The sequence below is a fragment of the Ceratina calcarata genome, unplaced genomic scaffold (assembly GCF_001652005.2).
Source record: "Ceratina calcarata isolate Rehan_Ccalc_2016 unplaced genomic scaffold, ASM165200v1 scaffold106, whole genome shotgun sequence".
NCBI lineage: Eukaryota > Metazoa > Arthropoda > Insecta > Hymenoptera > Apidae > Ceratina > Ceratina calcarata.
Genome location: NW_017131496.1, coordinates 1 through 23,581, shown reverse-complemented (window position 1 = coordinate 23,581; position 23,581 = coordinate 1). Strand labels below are relative to the sequence as shown.

The 23,581-nt window shown below is 38.2% G+C and overlaps 1 protein-coding gene across 1 annotated transcript; it reads left to right on the top strand.

The window, feature by feature from the left end:
* The first annotated feature begins 804 nt into the window (after positions 1-804).
* LOC108632335 (potassium voltage-gated channel subfamily KQT member 1-like) lies at positions 805-22,974 on the top strand. The gene is made up of 9 exons (XM_018036840.2): positions 805-1,064; positions 5,604-7,624; positions 9,101-9,665; positions 17,574-17,664; positions 18,799-18,925; positions 19,440-19,615; positions 19,952-20,092; positions 21,123-21,233; positions 21,475-22,974. The coding sequence occupies exons 2-9, from the start codon at positions 7,336-7,338 to the stop codon at positions 21,733-21,735; spliced, it is 1,761 nt and encodes a 586-aa protein (XP_017892329.1). The 5' UTR covers positions 805-1,064; positions 5,604-7,335; the 3' UTR covers positions 21,736-22,974.
* Positions 22,975-23,581: the final 607 nt, after the last annotated feature.

The window sequence follows — 23,581 nt, the reverse complement described above, 5'->3', positions numbered from 1 at the left end:
ATATATATGTATGTATGTGCATATGTGTCCAGTTTTCGTTTGACTAAACGCAAAATCTGTGATAATTACGTGCGATAAGGAAACGTTAATAGCTCGTAATTACGAGCGTATATAATTTTCCACGAATATAGAAACTATTGGCATCAGTACGCGTAGCTCGCTCTCGCTCTCTCTCTCGCTCTCTCTGTGGATTCAGTTGGTATATGACACGCGGTTAAAACGTCGAAAGCAGATATCGTGTAAAGTAGAGTATGAAAACGGGGCGAGATGGGAGCGAAGGAATAATTTAGCAACGATTTTGTATGGTCCGCTCCGCGAGTTTCGGATTCAATTATGCATTCGCTCTGTCACTAACTTCTGTACAGTTCCGAACTGCCATTTAGTAACTTGAGAGAGTTACGCTTTTATAACCCTACTTTATCTCCTTTATATAATTCTCGTATGATTAAAAAGCATCTGCCTTTTGCCGCATTTTTTAATGGAGTTCAACCCCTAATGGCACGAGTCGAAATTCGTGTAAATTAGGAAGCCTCTGTCAAAGTCCTGTTCCTACGATTTATTTAACTAGCCAAATGCCATTCTCTGTTCGTTGATTCTCGCTAACAAGTATGATTTGTGTGTTGATTAAAAATGCATTCGAATCGTTTCTCGTCTCTGACCGCTAATCGTATTCCTCTCGATCCGCGGACGCAAACGATGCGCGGAGTGGAATCAAACGGTAAGTGGCGAGAGTCACCCCCTGTTCGGGGTTGCGGCGAGTGGCGCAACTACGGGATGGCTAGGAGCCACAGTTGGTTGCGGGCTGCCGCCCTGGGCACACTACGCGTTTTTCGTCTACCGTCACGCGAGCCGATGCACGCGAGTGAGAACACGTGTGGATCACTGTGAATCACTTTCGCACGCGTCCGAAATCCGACCGTTCCACCCGTACGTCGCCCCTCTTCGATCCACGTTTCGTCGTCCTCCGCGATAAATGTTTAGTTATTCTCATGAACAAGTGAATAATATTGTAATCGCCAGGAAGAACGATTTATGATCGTTAATAAAAATAATTAGCATCCTAGGTGAGAAGTATTGGAGATCTAATCGTGTGACTTTGAGCAAGAAATCAGGTCATTCGTAATTGCAAGAAGTCGATCATGCTAAACTCCTCTCGAATCATTCTAATCAAATATTTAAGTATGAAGATCGTATCGAAGTTTAATCTGATTCTCAAGCTGCATCGAGCTTACAATTTTATTAATTTATGTAATATAAATCATCGTAAGGTCGACTTCTCTGTGTGTAAAAAAAAACTGATTGAAGGGTAGGAATAATTCGGAAAGTACAAAATCAATTGAGGGATTCTTATGTTTGTTATGGAATTCTTTGATTAGATTTTTATTTAACCATAATCGGATAGCGAATTACTTGTACGTCAAGTTGGGTATCGTAAAGTTAGCGTCTCGTACCGGAAGTCAGCCCGGGCTTTCTCCCGCGGTGGCCTCCTGGGACGAAGGCGCAGGGCTGACGAACTCCGAGTGCTCAGATGCCACCGGGGTGTCTATTACGCTATTCAGCTAATACAGTCGTATCGATACACAGTCGTTCGCATGGAAAATTACATAATTCTATGTACACTTGTAAGGATTTTATTCCCTCGTCCTTTGGAAATTAGCTGAAGGTATAAATGAGTATTGATCACGAGGTGAAAGTATAAAGAGGGTTGAATCACGTCGAAGATCGTGCAGGAGATTTGCAAATAGCCACATGCAGTTTTCCATGCAATTGTTCTTTCATAAATTTAAATTCTATTGGAGATCATCCAAGAGATTTACATTTGAAATAGAACATGTTTCATGGAATTTTCACGATTTTTTTATACAATGGCTAATGTATTAACTGACTGAATTAATTGGATATAAATAATTTTAATCATCTATTGTTTATAGAAGAATTAGAATTAGAATTGAATTTTAAGCAATGAAGATTGATAAATAATTATGCGATTTTTATTGCGAGCGACTGTATGTACATAGATGGGAATTGATGTGTATTATACTTAGGGACAATTGATTTTCCTACCGCAAACGTTATGGCCGCATTATTTTACTAACAAGAGATGACATATCGATTGTAGCACGTATTGGTCAGTTCCATTCGTGATAAAAAGGCGGCGTGCTTCGTTCTAATCCATTAAAATGCTAACGTTGCACTAACGAAATGTTTTGACTACCTTCTCCACTCAATAATATTACATTTTTTAATATTGCGATTACGAAGAGAAAATAGAAATTCAATTAATAATTGTCTTAAATTATATTAAACTAGTTTACCTCATTTAGCGTAATTGAAACTAATAATACTAAAAAATAGATCTGATCAATCCTAATCCTTTGAAGAAGATCCTCAGAATAAAAATTTGTTTAAAATGTAAATTACACGCGACTTCTACGATTGTACAAAAATAAATTTAATTCAAGGCGCTGTGCTCAATTATAGCATTCGATTTTTCCACTTGAACACCGCGGGTACGATAGATGCGCGAAACTTTTATTCAGTGGCGTTGATTGTAAAAAAAAAGAAGTGTAAATGTCAAAAGAGGCGCAGCGTTGGAACTTTCAATTAAAATTTTATCGGGTCTGTGAGCAACGGTCGACGAGGCAAGGGGTTAAATTCGAGGTTCCGTGAAACGTAATCCCGTCGTTAAACACGCGAACCGTGACGAGGATAACTGAGATAAGATCCCATGGAAATCGTGTTCCTTTATTTTATATGCCATCTGGGGAATAATACTTTATTCATTTTGTACGACGGAGAACGCAGCTGGAACCTTATAAAGTCGGACTTAAGTAAATTCTATTCAGGTGTATCCATCGGCTACGCGGGCTCGATGAGTCTCGGATGAAAGACTCTCCTTCCAGCGATCTGGAATTATTTTCATATAAAATATTCGATAAATTATTTCGTCCAGATCTCGTTCAGTCTTCGTACAATCCTGTATTCGTTACTTTGATTTGAATTCAACAAATAATCTTTACATTCCGCGATCTGGTTATTTGAATCAATGATTTCTGGATACGAACGTGTCGAAGAGAAATACAGTTTTCTCGTATACACATGAATTCGTAAGATTAATTAAAACGCGGAATTGAAGGACGATTTATAATACTTAAAATAAATTATTATATTATCTGAAATAAATGAAACATTTCTTACTCGAATTTTTGACTTATGTCCACGAGACAGTTTCTTTTAATCACGTCACGAGAGAGTTTCTTTTAACGAAGTACATATAATGAGAGATCTTATTATTAGTCGGATTTCTCGTGCTCCACTGGATAATTATAGTTACGATGTACAACGGTGGGGGTAGACGAATATAATGTATGTATATAAAACGGTATTCAAACGCGAAACCGGGATCGCTTTTAAAAAATTTACGAGACGTTTGAGCCCCGTTCGGAATCGCGGAAAGGTCAGAGGAGGAAATCCCATCATCTGGGACACTACGTTATACGTATATTTCTTTTAACCGCGTCGTTGCACACTCGAGAAAATGAGGATTAAGTTCCACCGGAAACACCTTATTCTGCAACAACTTATTTTTAATCCTTTATTACTTTCGAAGGCAAACGCATTGGGGAGGATGTAATAAAAGAATTTTCATATCACTCAATTATCAGTCTGTAGACTTTTCTTCATTAAAAGTGTAAAAAATAGTAAAAAGAAGTCGTATTTTACGTACTAAGCTATAAGTAAAATTGTATTTGCCATTTGCAATGATTGTTAAAAAAAATAGAGAGCTTCGAGGAAGCTTGGGAATCAGAAAAATGTTTGGAGTGATTTAAATGATGAGATATCGAACATTAGGTGACAGAGGAATTAAGTGAGAAACAATATCAGTTCGTATACGAAGCGAAGTGCTTTTCTCCTGTTGGAACTTTCAATTAAAATTTTATCGGGTCTGTGAGCAACGGTCGACGAGGCAAGGGGTTAAATTCGAGGTTCCGTGAAACGTAATCCCGTCGTTAAACACGCGAACCGTGACGAGGATAACTGAGATAAGATCCCATGGAAATCGTGTTCCTTTATTTTATATGCCATCTGGGGAATAATACTTTATTCATTTTGTACGACGGAGAACGCAGCTGGAACCTTATAAAGTCGGACTTAAGTAAATTCTATTCAGGTGTATCCATCGGCTACGCGGGCTCGATGAGTCTCGGATGAAAGACTCTCCTTCCAGCGATCTGGAATTATTTTCATATAAAATATTCGATAAATTATTTCGTCCAGATCTCGTTCAGTCTTCGTACAATCCTGTATTCGTTACTTTGATTTGAATTCAACAAATAATCTTTACATTCCGCGATCTGGTTATTTGAATCAATGATTTCTGGATACGAACGTGTCGAAGAGAAATACAGTTTTCTCGTATACACATGAATTCGTGAGATTAATTAAAACACGGAATTGAAGGACGATTTATAATACTTAAAATAAATTATTATATTATCTGAAATAAATGAAACATTTCTTACTCGAATTTTTGACTTATGTCCACGAGACAGTTTCTTTTAATCACGTCACGAGAGAGTTTCTTTTAACGAAGTACATATAATGAGAGATCTTATTATTAGTCGGATTTCTCGTGCTCCACTGGATAATTATAGTTACGATGTACAACGGTGGGGGTAGACGAATATAATGTATGTATATAAAACGGTATTCAAACGCGAAACCGGGATCGCTTTTAAAAAATTTACGAGACGTTTGAGCCCCGTTCGGAATCGCGGAAAGGTCAGAGGAGGAAATCCCATCATCTGGGACACTACGTTATACGTATATTTCTTTTAACCGCGTCGTTGCACACTCGAGAAAATGAGGATTAAGTTCCACCGGAAACACCTTATTCTGCAACAACTTATTTTTAATCCTTTATTACTTTCGAAGGCAAACGCATTGGGGAGGATGTAATAAAAGAATTTTCATATCACTCAATTATCAGTCTGTAGACTTTTCTTCATTAAAAGTGTAAAAAATAGTAAAAAGAAGTCGTATTTTACGTACTAAGCTATAAGTAAAATTGTATTTGCCATTTGCAATGATTGTTAAAAAAAATAGAGAGCTTCGAGGAAGCTTGGGAATCAGAAAAATGTTTGGAGTGATTTAAATGATGAGATATCGAACATTAGGTGACAGAGGAATTAAGTGAGAAACAATATCAGTTCGTATACGAAGCGAAGTGCTTTTCTCCTTTTATCTCGCAAACGTCACAGCCGTTGAGAGTTGATACGTACAGTCGATCGCAAAACTCTATATACGTGGTCTGTCAATGCTACTTTAAAAATTTCTAGTAATTAATTCATTCCAGCATAAAATGAAAATTGTATTGATAGACGAATGATAGGTAAAATATCCTGCATGTAAAGCTTTTATAAAAAAATGAACGTCTTTCCCTAATCTTATTTCAATAATGTTGTACAGAATTTTTTAACGATTAATCTGTAAAATGATCAATTAATTTATGATGGTGCGTGCGGCGCTTAGCGTACGTAAACCGACTTTTGCGAGCGATTGTAGACACGTTTGAGAGTTAAGCGAACGGAAATCGTTGGTAGAGACCCTTTGGGACTGGCGTCTCCGACGGCGGTAGACGGGAATCGAATGCCGACTGTCCCCGATGTCGCGTCGTATCGCAGCGATCGACAAGAGGATCCGGAAATCGCCGAGGATGCCAATCGCGTCCACGAGGTCGTTGCGGAAAAGCAAAAGGCGTAATCCGTTTAAAAGAGTCTCGAGGTGAACCGCCGCGCCGAGGACGAGTCGACCACGAGCCGACGAGTCTGAACGAAAAGTGACCGTACGATTTTACGTATCGAATTTGAGAAGAGATTTCCGTCGTCGATCGAAACAAAACGACGTCGACTGAGTCGTGCTAATTTTTGAAATGGAGAAGATTGGACCGATCGCATCTTCCTTCTGTTCCGAAACTGTGTGCTTCTTCCTGTGAAATATTTTCCATTAGAATTGCAAGATCGTCGGACGTTAAAAGTACACTTAATTATAATCGATGAAGACTTTGCCGCTGTATAATAATCTCTGTGGGATTGAAAACGAAGGAACGAGAGGATAACGAGCGAAACCGAGGTTCCATCGTGAAAAACGAACAAAAAGGTGACCGTCGAAGTTGGAGAAGAAATTGCTTAAGGAACAAACTTCCTCGCGATTCTTCCACCGATTCTAATAAAAGAGAGATTAGAATGTGCGGCGATTATTTTACGATTGATCCGAATCACGGTAAAGGGAAATGATCGAATCCGACGGAGAGATTAATCGCCGTTTCACTTCGCCGCAGATAACCTTTCATCACGCTTCATTGACTCTCAGAGGAAAATATCGTCGCTCAATTATTTTGCATCGACAGAAACGATCGAGAAGTGAAAATGTGTGAACGTCCAAAGCGCAGGATTTCGCATTTTTTTATCTGAACACGGTCTTACGACTCGAAGTTAATTGGTCAGTTTGAAGTTACATCGTTGGAAGATCACTCGGGGTCAGTTTATACAATAGCGAATTCCGCAATTGACAGTAATGTACACAGAAACTTGTATTGAATTTAAACATCGGGAATTAAACGACGTTCGTACAAAAGCAATCGTCCGTTGACGGAGACCGAACTTTCAAGTGTTCTGAGAATACTCTGAATAACACGTTAAATCGTTTATAATAGACGACCGAAGACTCTTTATCATTTTAATTTATCTAATCGAGTTCGAGCGAAATTAACATTTTAAACCGACGGTAAATCGATAAATATTAATGCACAGTGCATCAGACGCGTATCAGTAATGAAATGATGGTGTTTGAATAACGTCGTTTCCGATCCTCTCCTATCCATTCTTATTTTACTACGAAATTCGTTTTATCGCCGAGTGACCCGTAAACATCCTCCCCGATAATTAATGTGCAAATTCGAAAATCGAATAATTGGAAAAAAGGTGAACCATGAAAACGCATCGTGCGGTGAAATAAACGAGTGAGGGAAACGAAAGAGGGAATTGGTCGTTAATTGCAATACGATATTAATCAGAATCCATTAAACGAATAAATATTTAAAAAAATGTATTATCAAGTGGTGATAAAAATAATGACGATCTCTAATTCTCTTGTCCCGACTTAAGTTAAGAACCTCGACATGACATTAAGAAAGTAACAGTGTTTGGATTTTTAAATAATTCATCGATGAAAAAAGGGTGAATCTGGAAAAGCGAAGACGACCATGAACAGGCGGGACCGGCCGATGGTTGGTGGTCAGATGAACGGAAGTTCGTGTTGGTACAGAGCCTCGGGATGTTGCAAGCTGTTATGCTAGGCAGCGGTCCGGGCCGAGGCAGACACGAATGGTATCCGGGATTTTATTTGCAACGAGGACGACTTGGATGCAGGATGAACCGCGGCGAACAGGAGACGTTGTTCAGACAGAGCAGGCAATTAACGAGGATCGTACCGTCGCAGGAGGACATGGTGCTAAGCGTGCTGAAATCACCGATCAGTCAGCATCAGCAACGACACCAGTGTCACCCCGAGTACCATGTTAACTGCCAGGATTACCAGAATTACAAGAAGTGCATACATTCAGGTATCCGATGGAAAGAGGTCGTTTGATTCTACGTACGTGTCTAATCAGAACTGAGAAGAAATATAATTGTAAAAATATTCAGGCACGCTTGTATATAAGAAATTATTATTTGTGGGTTTAAAGTAGCACGAGATTTTTAATTGATATATGAAACTGAAGATAAATGTGAATAAGCAATTGTGTCTTTTTTAAGAAAAGAGAAAGAAGAATGGTCTGTCGATTCTTGCTGTGTTGATCCTCGGTCCATGAGAATTCATTGCAGACGTTAAAATAGATTGTCTTGCGAGTTATATTTATTTGTAATCAATATATCTTCTCTCTTTGTTAAAACTGGGCTGAGCTTATCTCAGGAATGGTATTAGGTGAACTACTCTTAGGGGAATTTCTCTTTAGGTCATTATAAAAGTACAAAATTCTTACTTTCATAGTGTTTTTAATATTCTTCGAATTCCTCTCAGAAAATCTTGTATTCCTTGAAAATTTCAATAGACGTATAGAAGACCCACCCTTAGCAATCAAGTTAGCAATGATCTTCACATTTTAGAAAGTCTGATTACAATCGATGAGTCACACTTGGGTTCATTCGTTGGATTAATATTTCACTTTGGAAGTTTTTAATTGCTGATACGACTGTCTTAAACATTTTGGATCGGTCGGCAAGTAAACGAGAACAATTTCACGTGTCGAGACATCCGTTTATGTACCTTGTCGATCGATAACTAGCTACGAAATCCCCAAGCTCGTTTGCCCAGAAATTTGCTGTCACAAAATTCAGACCACATAAGCCGCATCGAGCTGTCAATATGACCCGACAGAAACGTCGCCTTGACAACACTGTTTATCGTCAACAGAGTATCATTTCTCTAATCTGAAAAACAATTGAAACTAAACAAAATTCGTTTTATAAACATTTTATATAAATGACGCGAGTCTCATATCTAATTTCGCACATTATCTCTTCAGCATTTTAATAAAAAATCTGATATCGTAGAATTTATTTTATTACTGAATTAAACTGTATCTAATAAATAAGAATCGTCGACTGGGGATCACGTAGGCATGATCGTTACTATTAGAGGATTTCGCGATTCGTAGCCATTGCTCGGTGTTCCGTGAAACTGGCTGTATGTACAGCGATCGCGTTGGGAACCAATTAGAACGGTCGGGTAGATGACAATTAGTAGAAATTACCAGCGAGTTGTGAAAACGGTTTGGGAACTGGATATAAAACTTGCCTCAGGGGAAGATGTTAGCGTTTCTAGTGATAGATAGTTAACAATGGATAATTAGACGATCTTACGATGCTGTTAGTTTTATTTAAAGTTGAATCAGAGCATCGATTTATATAATAAAAATCAGGAAATGGTAAGCATTCGGATCAGAGATGTGCCGTTTACGACGCGACGTACAATCAAATGACGATCAAACGTAAATAAGATAGACGGGCGATGAATGTCGAACGGGGAAACTGTTCAGGTGATGCGAACGAGAGTTTTCCAAGGGGCAAGGAGCAATGCTCTAGGCTTGCGGAGAAACGATCGAGCGCCGCGGCCGCGTACGCCGCCCTGCAGACGAGCGAGGGCGAACTCGTGCCGAAGCACAGCCTCGAGTCCGAAGAGGCTGCCCTGAAGACGCCCGGCAGCGAGACGGAAGACACCGAGGACACGGAAGAGAACGCGATGAGAGTGGAAGAGGCGGCGGCCTCGCCCAACTGTCGTTTCACGTTTCTTAGACGGTTCCGGTCGCCACGTTTCGGCGAGGCGCATCACAAAAGGGTGCCCACGCCGTTGAAGAGGAAGTATCGTAGGAAGAAGGAGAAAGATGATATTATAAACGACGACATGAACACCACCGAGGAGCAACCGCCCAGTTTGAACCAAGGCGTGCCCGATCCTTATTACCCGATCTACCTGCCCATCGATCAGGCCTTCAAAGCCAAGTACGTGTTTCATCACAAGAAAGGGAAAACCTTCCAGGAGAGGCTCTACGTGTTCCTGGAACACCCTGGAGGCTGGATCTGTTTCGTCTATCATTTCACTGTGTGAGTACGTTCGTACGAGTCGAACTTCGGATTAACTATGATTAGAAATACTGTTTTACATTTCTCTCTATTTGTCGGTACCACTGGGCTCGATGCTAGTTCGAAAATAAAAGATAAATCCTGCCAGTTGATTTCGATACGTTTATACAAAATCTTAGGAACCAAAGGGTGATTTGCATGTACAAAAATTGTGTAATTTAATAAGCAAGGCCAAGCTCTGGCGATGCTAGGTTTACGAAGTTAAAGTATGCCTGGGAAACATGGATAATATTGACAAACGACAAAAGCTGAGTCCACCATTCATTTATCAAATAAATTCAATCGAAGTTTCTGTATACTCAATGAATGAGTGCAAGCTTACCACCGACGTCCCATTGAATTTACGGGCTTATCTTAGAAGTGAAACATTCCTTCCTGATATATTCAGTTTATAGATCGAATATCGTTTATCTATCGGGATGGGATAACGTACAACAAAATACAGCTTGAGACTCACCCTTTGAGAAAATCTCGGAAAAATTGAAAATTTTCAGAAGGAAATTGCATCCACCGTGAGTGAGTCTACTGTTCTTTCTTATTCTGTGGCGTTACTGCGAACACTCTTTAAACAATTCATTACGAAAACAAAACACGCCACGGTAGAACGTGACATCGAAGTCGATCGATCTCCAACACGTTTACAGTCGAACCTTCTTTTTTTTATTCTCTACCGTGAGACTCCTTCGTATCTCGTTTTTCTCTATACCTTGCAGTTTATCTTAGAATCTTTGAATTTCTCTGAAATTTCTCCTTTAGTCGACGAAAAGAAAAATTCTTTGACTTTAAACATCACTGCATTGTACAGATTTTAATGAAATTTAAATTAAAGACAAAAGAAATGTGAACTCTTTAGAAAGCTGTTACATTATTATTCATAATTCATTCCGGGATTTTAAGTTTCCTAGAATTGAATAGTCGAAACTTTCGGCCTTTTTCTTTCCGCGGTTGCGTACATCAAAATTAATTGACCAAGCCGATTGAGTGATAATGTAGTACGGGATCGGGGCGCCAAGTTTTCGCAACGCGAAAACGGTTGCTATCGGAAATTGCCACGGAAGCATCTTTCATTTCGCCCTCTACGCCGTGGCGAACACGCCATTCATTTCCGGAACCGTAAATTTGTTTTTCGCTTGCCGCGAACAATCACTCAAACTCTATAATTTAATTGTTTTCATCGACATGCCCGGTTTTATTATTCACACACTCCAAGTGAAAAACGAGTAATACACACGGTACGTCCATGCATGAAATCCTGCCGCAGAATACAGTGAAATCTGTTCTCGTGTTGTATAAACAAAAAATTGATTCAACACACAAGAGTGGATATTAGCAATAAATAAAGATAAAAGGCAAACAGTAAAAATTAACTGGAATAGTTGTTGAACTTAGGCAATAAAATTTTGTCTGGTAATAATTCAGGAAAAATAACTACAATTATTAATTTAATTCTATAAATGCATGTCAAAGTGCGAGTTAATTATATTGTTCCCTGTATATTTTATTATTAGGTGAATAATTTAGTATCACGTCGTTGCATAATAAATGGTCGTTTCCATCGAGACCTTGTATCGACACTTCAAAAAATGATTTATTCCCGCGGTCGGATAGCAAAGTGCGACGCACAATTTATTTCCATTTTAATAATAACTTTATTAAGTCGTAAATTTAATGTTTGATAGATCGTGAAGAATAGTTTTAATAATGGATGGACATGCACAAAGATAGCATTGTTTCAAGAAGGACGTGTATATTTATTTAGAACTCCACTCATGAATTCGATGATAATATGAAATTCGTGGTATCGTTAATATTGATTGGTTGTATGAGTATTTAATTGTTTCATTTGCAGTACGTCCACAGTAAGGATGATGAATATTAATAATTAATATTCAAACGCAATTCAGATAACTATAATACAGATTCTATATGATCGAATAAATGTATTGTAATAAATTATGCTCGATTCGATGCAATTGGGATGTTTGAAACTGATGGAACAATCAACGATTTGCAGATCTTCTTTCTTAATTACATCCTCATTAGGATTATTGTCACATTATACATTCCATTTGCGCACGATGCTATTAATATCTTCATTCATCGCTTGCCAGTATTTACCCTCAATTTACTTGTGATTTAATTACCTTTTTTCCAGTTTAAACGTGTAGTTTTATTCCTTCCAAGGCTGGGCTCATTAGGAAAAAAATTCGTGACACTGAAATGTAAATTCAGATTTTTCTAAAAAAAGATTTGTATTATATTTTTGCAATTTCTGCATGTAAAAATCTGTACTATAATTTATGAAATCGTGGATTCTCATTTGTATCATCAAAAAATGTTTAGATCAAAATTGTTAGTAACTATGAACGTTGAGTCTAATGGCAGGAAACGAGAACAGTTTATGTTCTTTAATACGTAGTATAATATTTATGGCAATATTATCTTGGGACTTATGGGAGATTCTGTGTAAATATTTCGCATGTACATAAATCGTTTGGCATCGAGAATGAAATAGAAACGAGCATGAGTTCCCGTAAGAGTGTTTAACAAAGTTTCTTAACACAGTGAGTGAAAACGATTTTCTCTCGTTCCATCACGTAGGAACGGCGCGAAATGGAAAACCGAGAGACTTTAATGCTTCGTCCTACTTTTACCGCTGAATAAATAGGGGCATTATTAGGTGCGATGCATACGTATGCAGACTATTTGCGTGACGGTTGTTATTTTTAGACAGGAAATCGTAGCCGACGGTGCACGATCTTCCTTAGGTTGCGAATAGAAAAAGAATTATTGCCGCAATACGATCCATCGCGTGTAACGCGATCCGAGGGAAACGCAGTTTCTCATTCAATTTCGTTTTTTATCATATTTTAAATTTAGTGGTTTACCATATTGGAAACTCTTGATTATTCAGAAGGCAGTAGAAAATGTTTCCAGGAATTAAATGCAGTATTGAGTGTCCAATTAAATTATCTTGAAAGGCAGATATTATATGAAATAAGTTATTATAATTATTATTAGTCATTTCGTGGATTAACACCGATACGAATAGGCATTCACTTCTAAAATGTACGAAACAGGATCTGTGCTGGGTTTGAGTATAATGAGCATCATAAGCCTGGACTTTATTATTGATCTATGTATGTATCTACATGCATGCCTGTCGTATTTATGAGCAAACTAGCAGCAGATGTGCGTATGTACTACAAATATCGGTAAAGACAAAGTATAACAGAAGCACGTGTTTAATAAATTCGACATATGGATAAAATGATTTTTTCAATATATATGAATTTAATATTAGAATAGATAAAGTTTGAAGAATAAGAGAATTATTGCTCTTTACTTAACGTTAAGAACAAAGTGCATAATTGCATGTGTTCATTGCCATTCGTAAACGAAGAACTTTTTTGAGATAGTAAATTGAGACAAAAAATTGCGAGATTTTTCAACACGTTTTTTGATGGTGACGATACGTTGAAGAGTAGCCTGCGATTTCTCTTCCTGACACGTCGTCAGGGTTAGAACGGAGACACCCTCTGACTGATTTTAGGGTAAAAACCACCGCAGGAAATCGGAGGGCTCGGTAATTACCGCGGATTCGTCTGCTCGTGCAAGTAATTTATTAGCGAGCGATAGCTCGTTAAGTAACGACGAGCGACGCGCGTTAACGAAGTCGGCCCGCCGTGGAACACGCTTTAAGATGGCGTGTCGGACGACTATAATTCCCCGGCCCTGCACACCGCTCGTTGCCGGCCTCCTCTTCCTCCGCGGGTCACCTTCGTTGACCTACTATGATAATTGTCTATGTTCGGCCCTCTTTTCCCTTTTTACGCTATTGCATGATAAATGCCTTCCTCCCCGGTGCCAATCACACGATTCATAACCGAATCCATTTTTAGTTTATCCTGCCTTCCGAGTACTCGTTGCCACTTCGACCTTTTCAGAACGAGTCTAGTTTCGTTCATTTCGTTCAATCGTTTCTAATGATAAAAGGAATTATTGAAATGAAGTATCGACGATTCTCTGAGAAATTGCCATATTAGAAGGTCGTTAAAAAAAAATGCTGCTGCTCCCTTTTGATAAAGTAAATCTACCGAAGGTTTCGCTTTATCGCCGACAATTTTCTGATTCGCTGTTTTAAACGTCACGGTCTACCGTTTAATGACTCTAATCCAGCGTTGAGACGGCGGAGTCGAGATAGCACGCGAGATTAGCCTTAAATCGAATCAAAGCGTCTCGGCCGAGTTTCGGAATCTCGGGATACGCCGTGCTTCGTCTGCATTTCAGACTTTTCGAACGTTGCATTCGATCGAAAACACGATCATTCATTTAGAACTGTGACTTTATTTATGATGGAACATCGTCAATCCTTTGAATCCGGCGATTGAGAAATTCTTTTAATTATAAAATTTGTAGGAAATATTTAATTCCTACTTTCGACGAGAGTTAGAATTCCTAGTAGAGATTCCTAGTCAATGTTAATTCGGGAAACATGGAAAACGCTTTAGATCGGAAATGACCCACTGTGCAGGCGGAGAGTTAAATATAACCTTCGACATTGTCACTGAGTTACATTTATTTGTTAACTGTCGCAAACCGTAATGCACGTTGCGCGTAACAATATCTGTACGCGAGGGTCTGGTCGATAATGCAAGCATCGTTTCTACGTTTACGAACAATTATACTGCAATCAATTCGTTTGAAACGGCGTCATAACGGATCGCGTAAACTTAAAACGATCCTGTGATGGATATCAATTTCGCCCGGTGCGATGAATGCATCGATAAACATTTACTGCCCCTAGCAATTGCTGCTTCAATAACTTTACTTTTACCTAAGTAATATATGGCTTCATTTCAGCCTTTTGGCCGAGAAGTTTACTTAAGTTTTTTTTACTGTTCACTCATACCTCCTCCACTTCCTTCGCCCGAGTCACTGTGTAGATTTTACGGTCGACATAATAATTATGTACATTCGTTAGATCTTTCAACCAGATATTTATAATGTATTCTTGTTTTATTTGAAATAATCGATACATCTGACGTGTTCAGAATTGTAGAATTCGTAAACGATGGGAACATCCGTTTAAGGATGTATTGGCTATACAGTCAATTCTAAAAATTTATGTACCTTAGAAAAACGTATTTCGTATAATTAAAAAGAAATCAGACGTCGGAAGAATAATGCTAATAACAAATTCAACATGTTAGCATTGTTTAAGTATATAGCCAATACATCCTTAATTAGGTTCGATCGATTTAGCACCTGCGACGTGGATTCGTGAGCCGAATGTGTAATTCACCGAATAATTGATTACCGCGTGGTAATTACGGTTGTTCCTTTAAAATCAACTCGGATTTAATTACTCGCGCGCAGCCTGTACTTAAGTCGTGAGTCACTTACAGTGATTCATACTGTTGCCCATGTGAGATCAGTAGCGTTCAAAGGCGTGCAGAATTAAGGGAGTACTAAATTTCCGTCCTCGAATCGTAAGAGGAATTTATTAAACGAATCGTTCGAAGTTGACAAATTTCCAAACAGCAAACCGGATTTTCCTGTTTGATATCGAAGGATAAAACTACTTTTGAGAAAGTGTTCGCATTTTTGTCAAATACAGAGAGAAATAAAAAGTAGAGTCCTTTTAAATTAATTTAAATTGCTGGACAATTTTTTTTCTTTACGAAATTATAGCAGATTAAATATTGGCAATCTTCTGGTCAGACTTGTTTTCTTTTTCATGCCACTGTATTTATTTTATTATAAATAATATGCTTATATGACAGCAACGTTTTTTATTAATATATTTTAAATCTCATTTATCTTAGACCTGCTGTACGCTTTCATTAATTGTACGAATACTCGCGAACGATAGCTTAGATAGGAAGTCAGGTATCTACGTATATCGGTGGCCGCTGGGATTACGTGTCATCACGTTAATTACCGTAATTAAGAGGAGAGGAAACTGTTTCGGAGAGTGCAACTATCTTGATACGTATACCCGCAAACAACAGACTCTACCTGCATATGCATACATTTGGTCTACATTATGGCGTGATTAATTACACGAGTAGAAAATCGTCGGTCTATATAGAAATAACAGCTTATCGATTAGAATAAATGATCAATATATATGTAGACAATTACAGTGAAAATGTCAACTGCGATAAATTACTTGGGTTAAAAATAGCGCGATGATATACATAGAAGTCGGTTAACCGGAAGATCAGATGAATTGCAAAACTCGGAAGCGGGTGTCGTGAACGTCGTTCCAGTTTGATCGCGGCTTAAATGTCTCGATGATAAAATGGTTAAAATCGATACGCAATTTATGCATGTATAAGAAAGTCGATTTATAAACGACCTTCTTTGACGATGAATAGAATCTAAATATTATCAGTTTATTAGATAACTGAAAAATCATGAGTGGTCGAAAATCAAAGTGGAACGGCAAATTTTCTGCTACCAGTTAATAACGNAATTTTTTTTCTTTACGAAATTATAGCAGATTAAATATTGGCAATCTTCTGGTCAGACTTGTTTTCTTTTTCATGCCACTGTATTTATTTTATTATAAATAATATGCTTATATGACAGCAACGTTTTTTATTAATATATTTTAAATCTCATTTACCTTAGACTTGCTGTACGCTTTCATTAATTGTACGAATACTCGCGAACGATAGCTTAGATAGGAAGTCAGGTATCTACGTATATCGGTGGCCGCTGGGATTACGTGTCATCACGTTAATTACCGTAATTAAGAGGAGAGGAAACTGTTTCGGAGAGTGCAACTATCTTGATACGTATACCCGCAAACAACAGACTCTACCTGCATATGCATACATTTGGTCTACATTATGGCGTGATTAATTACACGAGTAGAAAATCGTCGGTCTATATAGAAATAACAGCTTATCGATTAGAATAAATGATCAATATATATGTAGACAATTACAGTGAAAATGTCAACTGCGATAAATTACTTGGGTTAAAAATAGCGCGATGATATACATAGAAGTCGGTTAACCGGAAGATCAGATGAATTGCAAAACTCGGAAGCGGGTGTCGTGAACGTCGTTCCAGTTTGATCGCGGCTTAAATGTCTCGATGATAAAATGGTTAAAATCGATACGCAATTTATGCATGTATAAGAAAGTCGATTTATAAACGACCTTCTTTGACGATGAATAGAATCTAAATATTATCAGTTTATTAGATAACTGAAAAATCATGAGTGGTCGAAAATCAAAGTGGAACGGCAAATTTTCTGCTACCAGTTAATAACGTGACGAGATTTAATGAATTCACTATNTATAATATTAATTGAAGAATAATTATTCTTCAATTATTCTTCAATTTTTCAAGAATAATTATTCTTCAATTTTATTTATATAATGTATTTAATGTGCCGAGAGCTTGACCAGCACAATAACGATTTTCACGGTGTCGTAGATAGATATAGAATGCAGCCGCGGTACCGAAGTTAAAATTAGAAGTGGAAATCAGATGATCGTAATAAGTCAAACACGGCAACTTGAATGTCACGGAACGTCGAATAGCAAATGGAACATCTCCCGGGAGTTCCCAACACGAACACCGGTATCTCCGACTATAAGGACGTATCTACGTACATACATACGTAAATGTGCCGGTTACATAGAAGTTGAGTTCGTGAAACGCGAAAACTTGTTAGACCTTGCAAAGTTTCTATGCAAATCTGACACAGCCCGGATTCTTCTTTATTCCCCTGTTTTACACAGATTTCATTTAACTAAAACACACCTGCTTCTATATCAATTATACTCTGGCCCTCGTAATTTAAATATTATTTATTGTAATTGCTGATGGATCTTGTCTTTCTTGCAGGTTCATGGTGGTACTGGTGTGCCTCATATTTAGTGTCTTGTCAACGATAGACCAGTACAGTAGCTTTGCGAACGAAACACTTTTTTGGATGGTAAGTACACTGTCATTAATCATTTTATAATACTTATTAACTGCTGAAATAATTAAACATTCAATCGTATGACGTATTAAATATTTCTCGATAAAAAATGAAGTTTGATGTTAACCACATGATGTACAATGACGTCTGGGAGACGTTTTCGTTCCATTATAGACTGAGACGTCTGAGACGTCAAAAACTTAACTAGTATTAATTAGTAATAGAATTTAAATAGTATTTTTCGGACGCATCAAATTCTGTTTTATTTGTATTTCAAGGGGTTAAGNTGAAATCACTATAATTTTAGCTTTTTAATAGTAATAGGAATCTATAATAACAAATTCAACATGCAAGCATCGTTTAAGTATATAGCCTATACATCCTTAAAAAGAGAAACGCTGGAAAATTGTAATTTTTCTATTGTTTCATTCACAATTAGTATTTTAAAACAGATTATCCGACTAGTAGGAAAGCATGAAAAGGTTGAAGAATTATCAATAAAATTCTGGAAGAATGAAACAGTGAATTCTACGAATTAGAGGAATTGTTCTGTCCAGTTGCTGCCCTAAATATTAGTCACGAGATATGAGGGGAAAAAAAATGTGGAATAGTTTACCCAGGGAAACGCGGGGACCGTCGCGATTCTGTCATCGACGTTCCCATTTTTTCGTGGCGCAGTGTGACACTGCGATAAAGCTCGCGTCGTAGAATCGATATACTACCCGGCATCTCTATATAACTATCGTGCTAGTTGCACATTTATTTTAAGAACCGAGAACTAATGACTGCGCCAGCACGGGGAGTCATCACGGAAATGCTTTCCCGCGGTGTTATTATGATTATCGCTAAGATCGGTGCCATTTTTTTCGCATACCTCGGGCTCGATTAAACCATCGATTCGCCTATTCTCGCGCTTTTTAATGCCTCGTCGTTAACTCCCCGGGACGTTAGTTCCATTCAGAAACGAATTTACGTGTTTGAGCTAGCTTTGAAATCTTTTCGCGATTCTTTATCTTTCATAGTTTTTCAATTGATCGACTCATTTCTCTGACGTTCTTTCTATTACCGATGGTTTCGATTTCCCTGAGATAAATATCTGATAGAAATGGAAAATACGTTTGAATTCGGGTGAACGTCTGTTCACAGGAAATATGCTTGGTGGTGTTCTTCGGAGTGGAGTATATGGTGAGATTATGGAGTGCCGGCTGCAGATCAAAGTACATGGGCTACTGCGGCAGGCTCCGTTTCATACGGAAACCGATTTGTATCATAGGTGAGTGCATATTCGCTGATTTAATCTAAACGCATGTCTAGTCGTTGTTCAATTAGCTCCGTGTACCAACGCTGATTCCATGCCCGTCCGATCGTAATCGTTCTAATTGCCACGACTCGGCCGGGGTTCCAGTCTCTCTGTGACGAAAAAGGCGATCAGCTTTAGAGCCGATCTTGCAATTAGCGATGCTAAGCTAGTGATGATTGTAATAGTTAAAATTCTGTAGACATTAATTTTTCTCTTATTTATTTCTTTATATTTTTTACACACAATGGGCATGAAACGTAATAGTAAAAAATACGGTCGAACCTCAAGGGAAGGGAAATCTGAGAGTTATAAAAGTTTCGATAAATTCGAGTTAAGCTTTCAGGGGATTTTATGAGGAATTAAAATCGAGATATTGAATAATCGAGGTTTCACCGTATCTGAGTGCTTGGATGTACAATATTTTAGTAGAACTCAGCAAGTTTTATTATTAGACGATACTGATCAAGTGATTGTCGTTTGTTTCAAGATTTAATTGTGGTGGTCGCGTCCATGGTGGTGTTGACGGTGGGAAGCAACGGCCAGGTGTTCGCCACTTCCGCTATAAGGGGTATCCGATTTTTGCAGATACTCCGAATGCTCCACGTGGACCGGCAGGGTGGCACGTGGCGACTTCTCGGCTCCGTCGTTTTCATTCATCGTCAGGTACGTTAATCGTCACAATATATGTATAGTTTGTCAGAGATATTTATAAAAAAATCGCTGATTCAAATATTCCCTTGTTGTACAATTTCCTTTGACCTGCAATTGGGTCCAGAGAGTCGAATAGAAATCAGGCGTACGAAATACTCTGAAATATTTTATATTCTGTCAAATAGCTTGATTTTCAATCCGTATAACAAAAGAGCTTTCACGAGCAGTCAAATTGGTTCCCATCTTTCGCTCTATGCATTCTGCATTGTACGATGGCAAATAATATTAGCAATGGAAAATTGCAGTGTGCGTCGGTGAAATTCATGTGGTGCTTTTTATTTGTTTCAGGAATTGATCACGACGTTGTACATCGGGTTCCTAGGTCTTATTTTCAGCAGTTACTTTGTGTACCTTGCCGAAAAAGATGCTGTCGGGCCCGATGGAAAAACAGACTTCTCCAGCTACGCCGACGCTCTTTGGTGGGGCGTGGTGAGTAATTCAATAATTCAACCTTTATTTAATTTATAATTACGTACTTTTATATTTACTTGCTTTCTTCCCCTCTGGTTATTCTTTACATCAATCGATCAGAGAAAATTTATTTAAAATTGAAATAATTATGTTAACCATGAATAGTATAATAATTCTAAATCCATTCTCGTGTTCTGGTAAATCTGAGAACAACTAGATAATCTATAAAATTCGATTGTACTTTGAAATTATACGATCATACCTCTGAATTTTATTATTATTCGACATATCGACGTCGTTTAATCGTAACCCAAGGCACCCAGCGTTATACGTGAGCCAACCGCTCGGCTCAGCTCGTTCGATTTCTATTAACGCCGATAATAATGTAATTTGGAGCACCGCGATTCCCCGCAAATTCATTGAAAACAAATCGAGCCCGAGCCGATGGTACAAACGAATGTTTATTGAGCGGCGACCGCTAATCACTCGGGAATACGTCTGTATTTACAGCCCCCGTTTGTAGAATCGGGGGCGCCGGTAGCGAGCGTCGAAACGACCGAGGCAGAGGATTTAAACGCAGGTTTGATCAACGTCGACCGTATCGATTGCCGTTGTTCAATCGCTGTTGGATTTTCCGCGACGGGCGGCGGACAGAGGAGGAAAAAAGGGACGGCACCGCTCCGCTGCGGGCTCGGAATTGAAATTTTAATTAGGTTGTTTTTCGATTTACGTTAATTACCGCAGTGAAGCCCCCGCCGTGCTGCCACGCGTCTCAGGAATTTATTGATAAATTGGCCCACCGATTGAAAATCTCGCCTGTTGTATTTAGCCTCGCTCACTCGGCTCATCGATGCTGTTTTTGTCTTATTTCTGGCTTTACTCGTGTTTCCCATTGTCCCTTCGGCTGAATATTTTAATCATTTATTGATCGGTTGCTCGACTGATTTAAAATCTCGCCTGTTTTAATATAATTGATAGCAATGATTTTTATTTCTTTTGCAATGTTATTCGAATTTTAATACATGTACGAATAAATTCTCATTTACAGATTACTGTGACTACGATTGGTTACGGTGATACTGTCCCCCAGACGTGGATGGGGAAAATAGTCGCCTCGTGTTTTAGCGTGTTCGCTATATCTTTCTTCGCACTTCCAGCGGTAAGTACGATTTCATTTACGACACTCATTTTATTACACGACCCTTAATCGTCTTGTCTTAAGTGTCTCAGAACCCTCTTCTTAAATTCTAATTAAAAAGTTTCTATTCCACTGAAAAAGTGATTTTTCTCATTACTGATTTTGTCAATTGAAGTTTTCCTTCAGTTGACAAAATCAGTAATGAGAAAAATAGGCAAAAATTTGATATTTTTAACCCTTTGCGCTCAAATTCTGGTTTCAGGGGATACTGGGCTCGGGGTTCGCGCTGAAGGTTCAGCAGAAGCAACGGCAGAAGCACTTCAACCGGCAGATACCGGCGGCCGCGATGCTGATTCAGTGCCTGTGGAGGTGTTACGCCGCGGACAAGGCGATAAACAGCGTGGCCACGTGGAACATCTACATCAAGGACCCAGCGCCGACCGGGCAGCCGTCGACGCCGTTGGGAAAGGTAAGATCCCCGCTTCATATCTGGCCGAGTTCAGTGGCAGTAGCTACTACATAGCCGTTGGTTGTTGGTGTTCCTAGCTGCTTACGATGTCCAAAGAACTTTTTCGCCGACGAACTACTCGATATTTCGTTCTTCTGTATTCTATTTTCCGCTGGATCACGTGTATCAGTCATTCTCGGATCATTTAATAATCCGGAGCGCCTAGAAATAAATATTAACGAGTCACGCGAAGCGTGATCAGCTCAGATCACTCTAACAGTTTTAAACACCGGGCAAAAGGAATAATTTCAAAGTCAATAATCGATCCTATTTTTAATTTACTATTTTTTATTTAAATACCAAAGATAGTCGAATTGAAATGCTGATTCTTTAATTCTAGTCGCTCCATTATTTGAATCGAAAGATTCATCTCATTTCCTAGTGAGTCACGGAAAATGCATCTTGTTTCGATAGTGTATCGAATTCCCGGGTAAATCGGCTCTATACGAATTACGAGAGACGCAAGCTTCTCTTCTTCCGCGGTTAGAACGTTTCGCCATTAGCAAACGATTCTCGTGAAGTGACAGTATTATATTTCTAGCAAGTTTTCTTTCAATGCAGTTAAATTCGCTATTAAATGATTTTTAGTTCACATCTCGTCGAACTTTGAATTATCAAGCAGGGAAACTTTTCTTTCTAATATTGTTAATAATATGTCGCTCGTTCGTGGCTTAAAACGTTTCAGGCATTCTGTGCAATAAATCTATTTCACTTGGCCGATTGATAATAAAAATAACGATAAAAGTGCAAAAGGGAATACAGGGAAAAAAGAGAATAGAGGCGGTGATTCGGGTAAAGCGAAATTCCGTGTGGCCCGTGGCCGACCGATTCGTCGCGCGATAGTTCGTTTAATAAATCATAAAATCATGCAGAGAAATTTGGCAGTGGATGGATGCAAACAGAGAATGCGAATTCTGCTCGGTGTTTCTCGATGTTAAATGCCGTTCAGTTGTACGCGGAATAAATAACTATAAATGATCGTGAGTGTTGCTCGTGATTATTCGTGTGTTTTAACGCAGTTTCGAATTACGCTTAAAACGCTTCTATACATTTACGTACACACACGCATACATACGTACATGTTTAATAACGACGTTTAATTTCTTGACTGATCTTCAAAATTGGAACCAGTGTTCCAGGCAAATAAAAAATGAAACTGCTCGAATTACTGTTGTTTTATTATTGAAACGTTCAGCGATCAATTTCAATTTTTACTTCGAGTACCTCGCGTGTTGTGCACACAATAATTTAATATCGAAAAGTATTTCTGTCTGAAATANCTTTTATTCTATTCACGTTTACTTTTCTATTATCACGTAACGCGGAACATCGCCGCGTTCTCGGGATCACACAGTCAGACATTTAACACACGAGTCTATTGAATGCCCATGGAAACCATTATACGACACATAGTTTCATCAGACAATCATTATATATAATCACTTCTGGCTTTTTACGATTGTTCATACGCGAACATGAGGTCCACGTTCAACTCCTCCCTGAATTAAAAAAAGATTCAAAGATTTAACATAATTTGAGGTTTAATTCCTTCCTGAATTCAAGGATAATTATGATATCTAAAATGAACAATATTTAATGAAATTTTAAAACGATCATTGCAAGGAGTTCTTGAATAATTTTGTTCTGTTGGACTGAATGTGTGAGAAGGCAAGACGTGACGATTAATAGTGATTTTACTGCCCTCCTTATTTATTCTGTATTTAAAAATTTCTATGAACTATTTTATTTAATTATCAATATTTTAATTATTGCTATAAAAATTATGTATAATCTAGAGAACATTTATTTAAGGAGGGTAGTATATAAAGTGAGATTCAGAAGCAAGTATATACATTAAAAC

Coding starts and splice junctions, on each gene's coding strand:
- LOC108632335 (XM_018036840.2), top strand. CDS start 7,336: ATGTTGCAAGCTGTTATGCTAGGCAGCGGTCCGGGCCGAGGCAGACAC. Junction 7,625..9,100: donor CAAGAAGTGCATACATTCAG/GTATCCGATGGA, acceptor GAAACTGTTCAG/GTGATGCGAACGAGAGTTTT. Junction 17,665..18,798: donor ACGAAACACTTTTTTGGATG/GTAAGTACACTG, acceptor GTCTGTTCACAG/GAAATATGCTTGGTGGTGTT.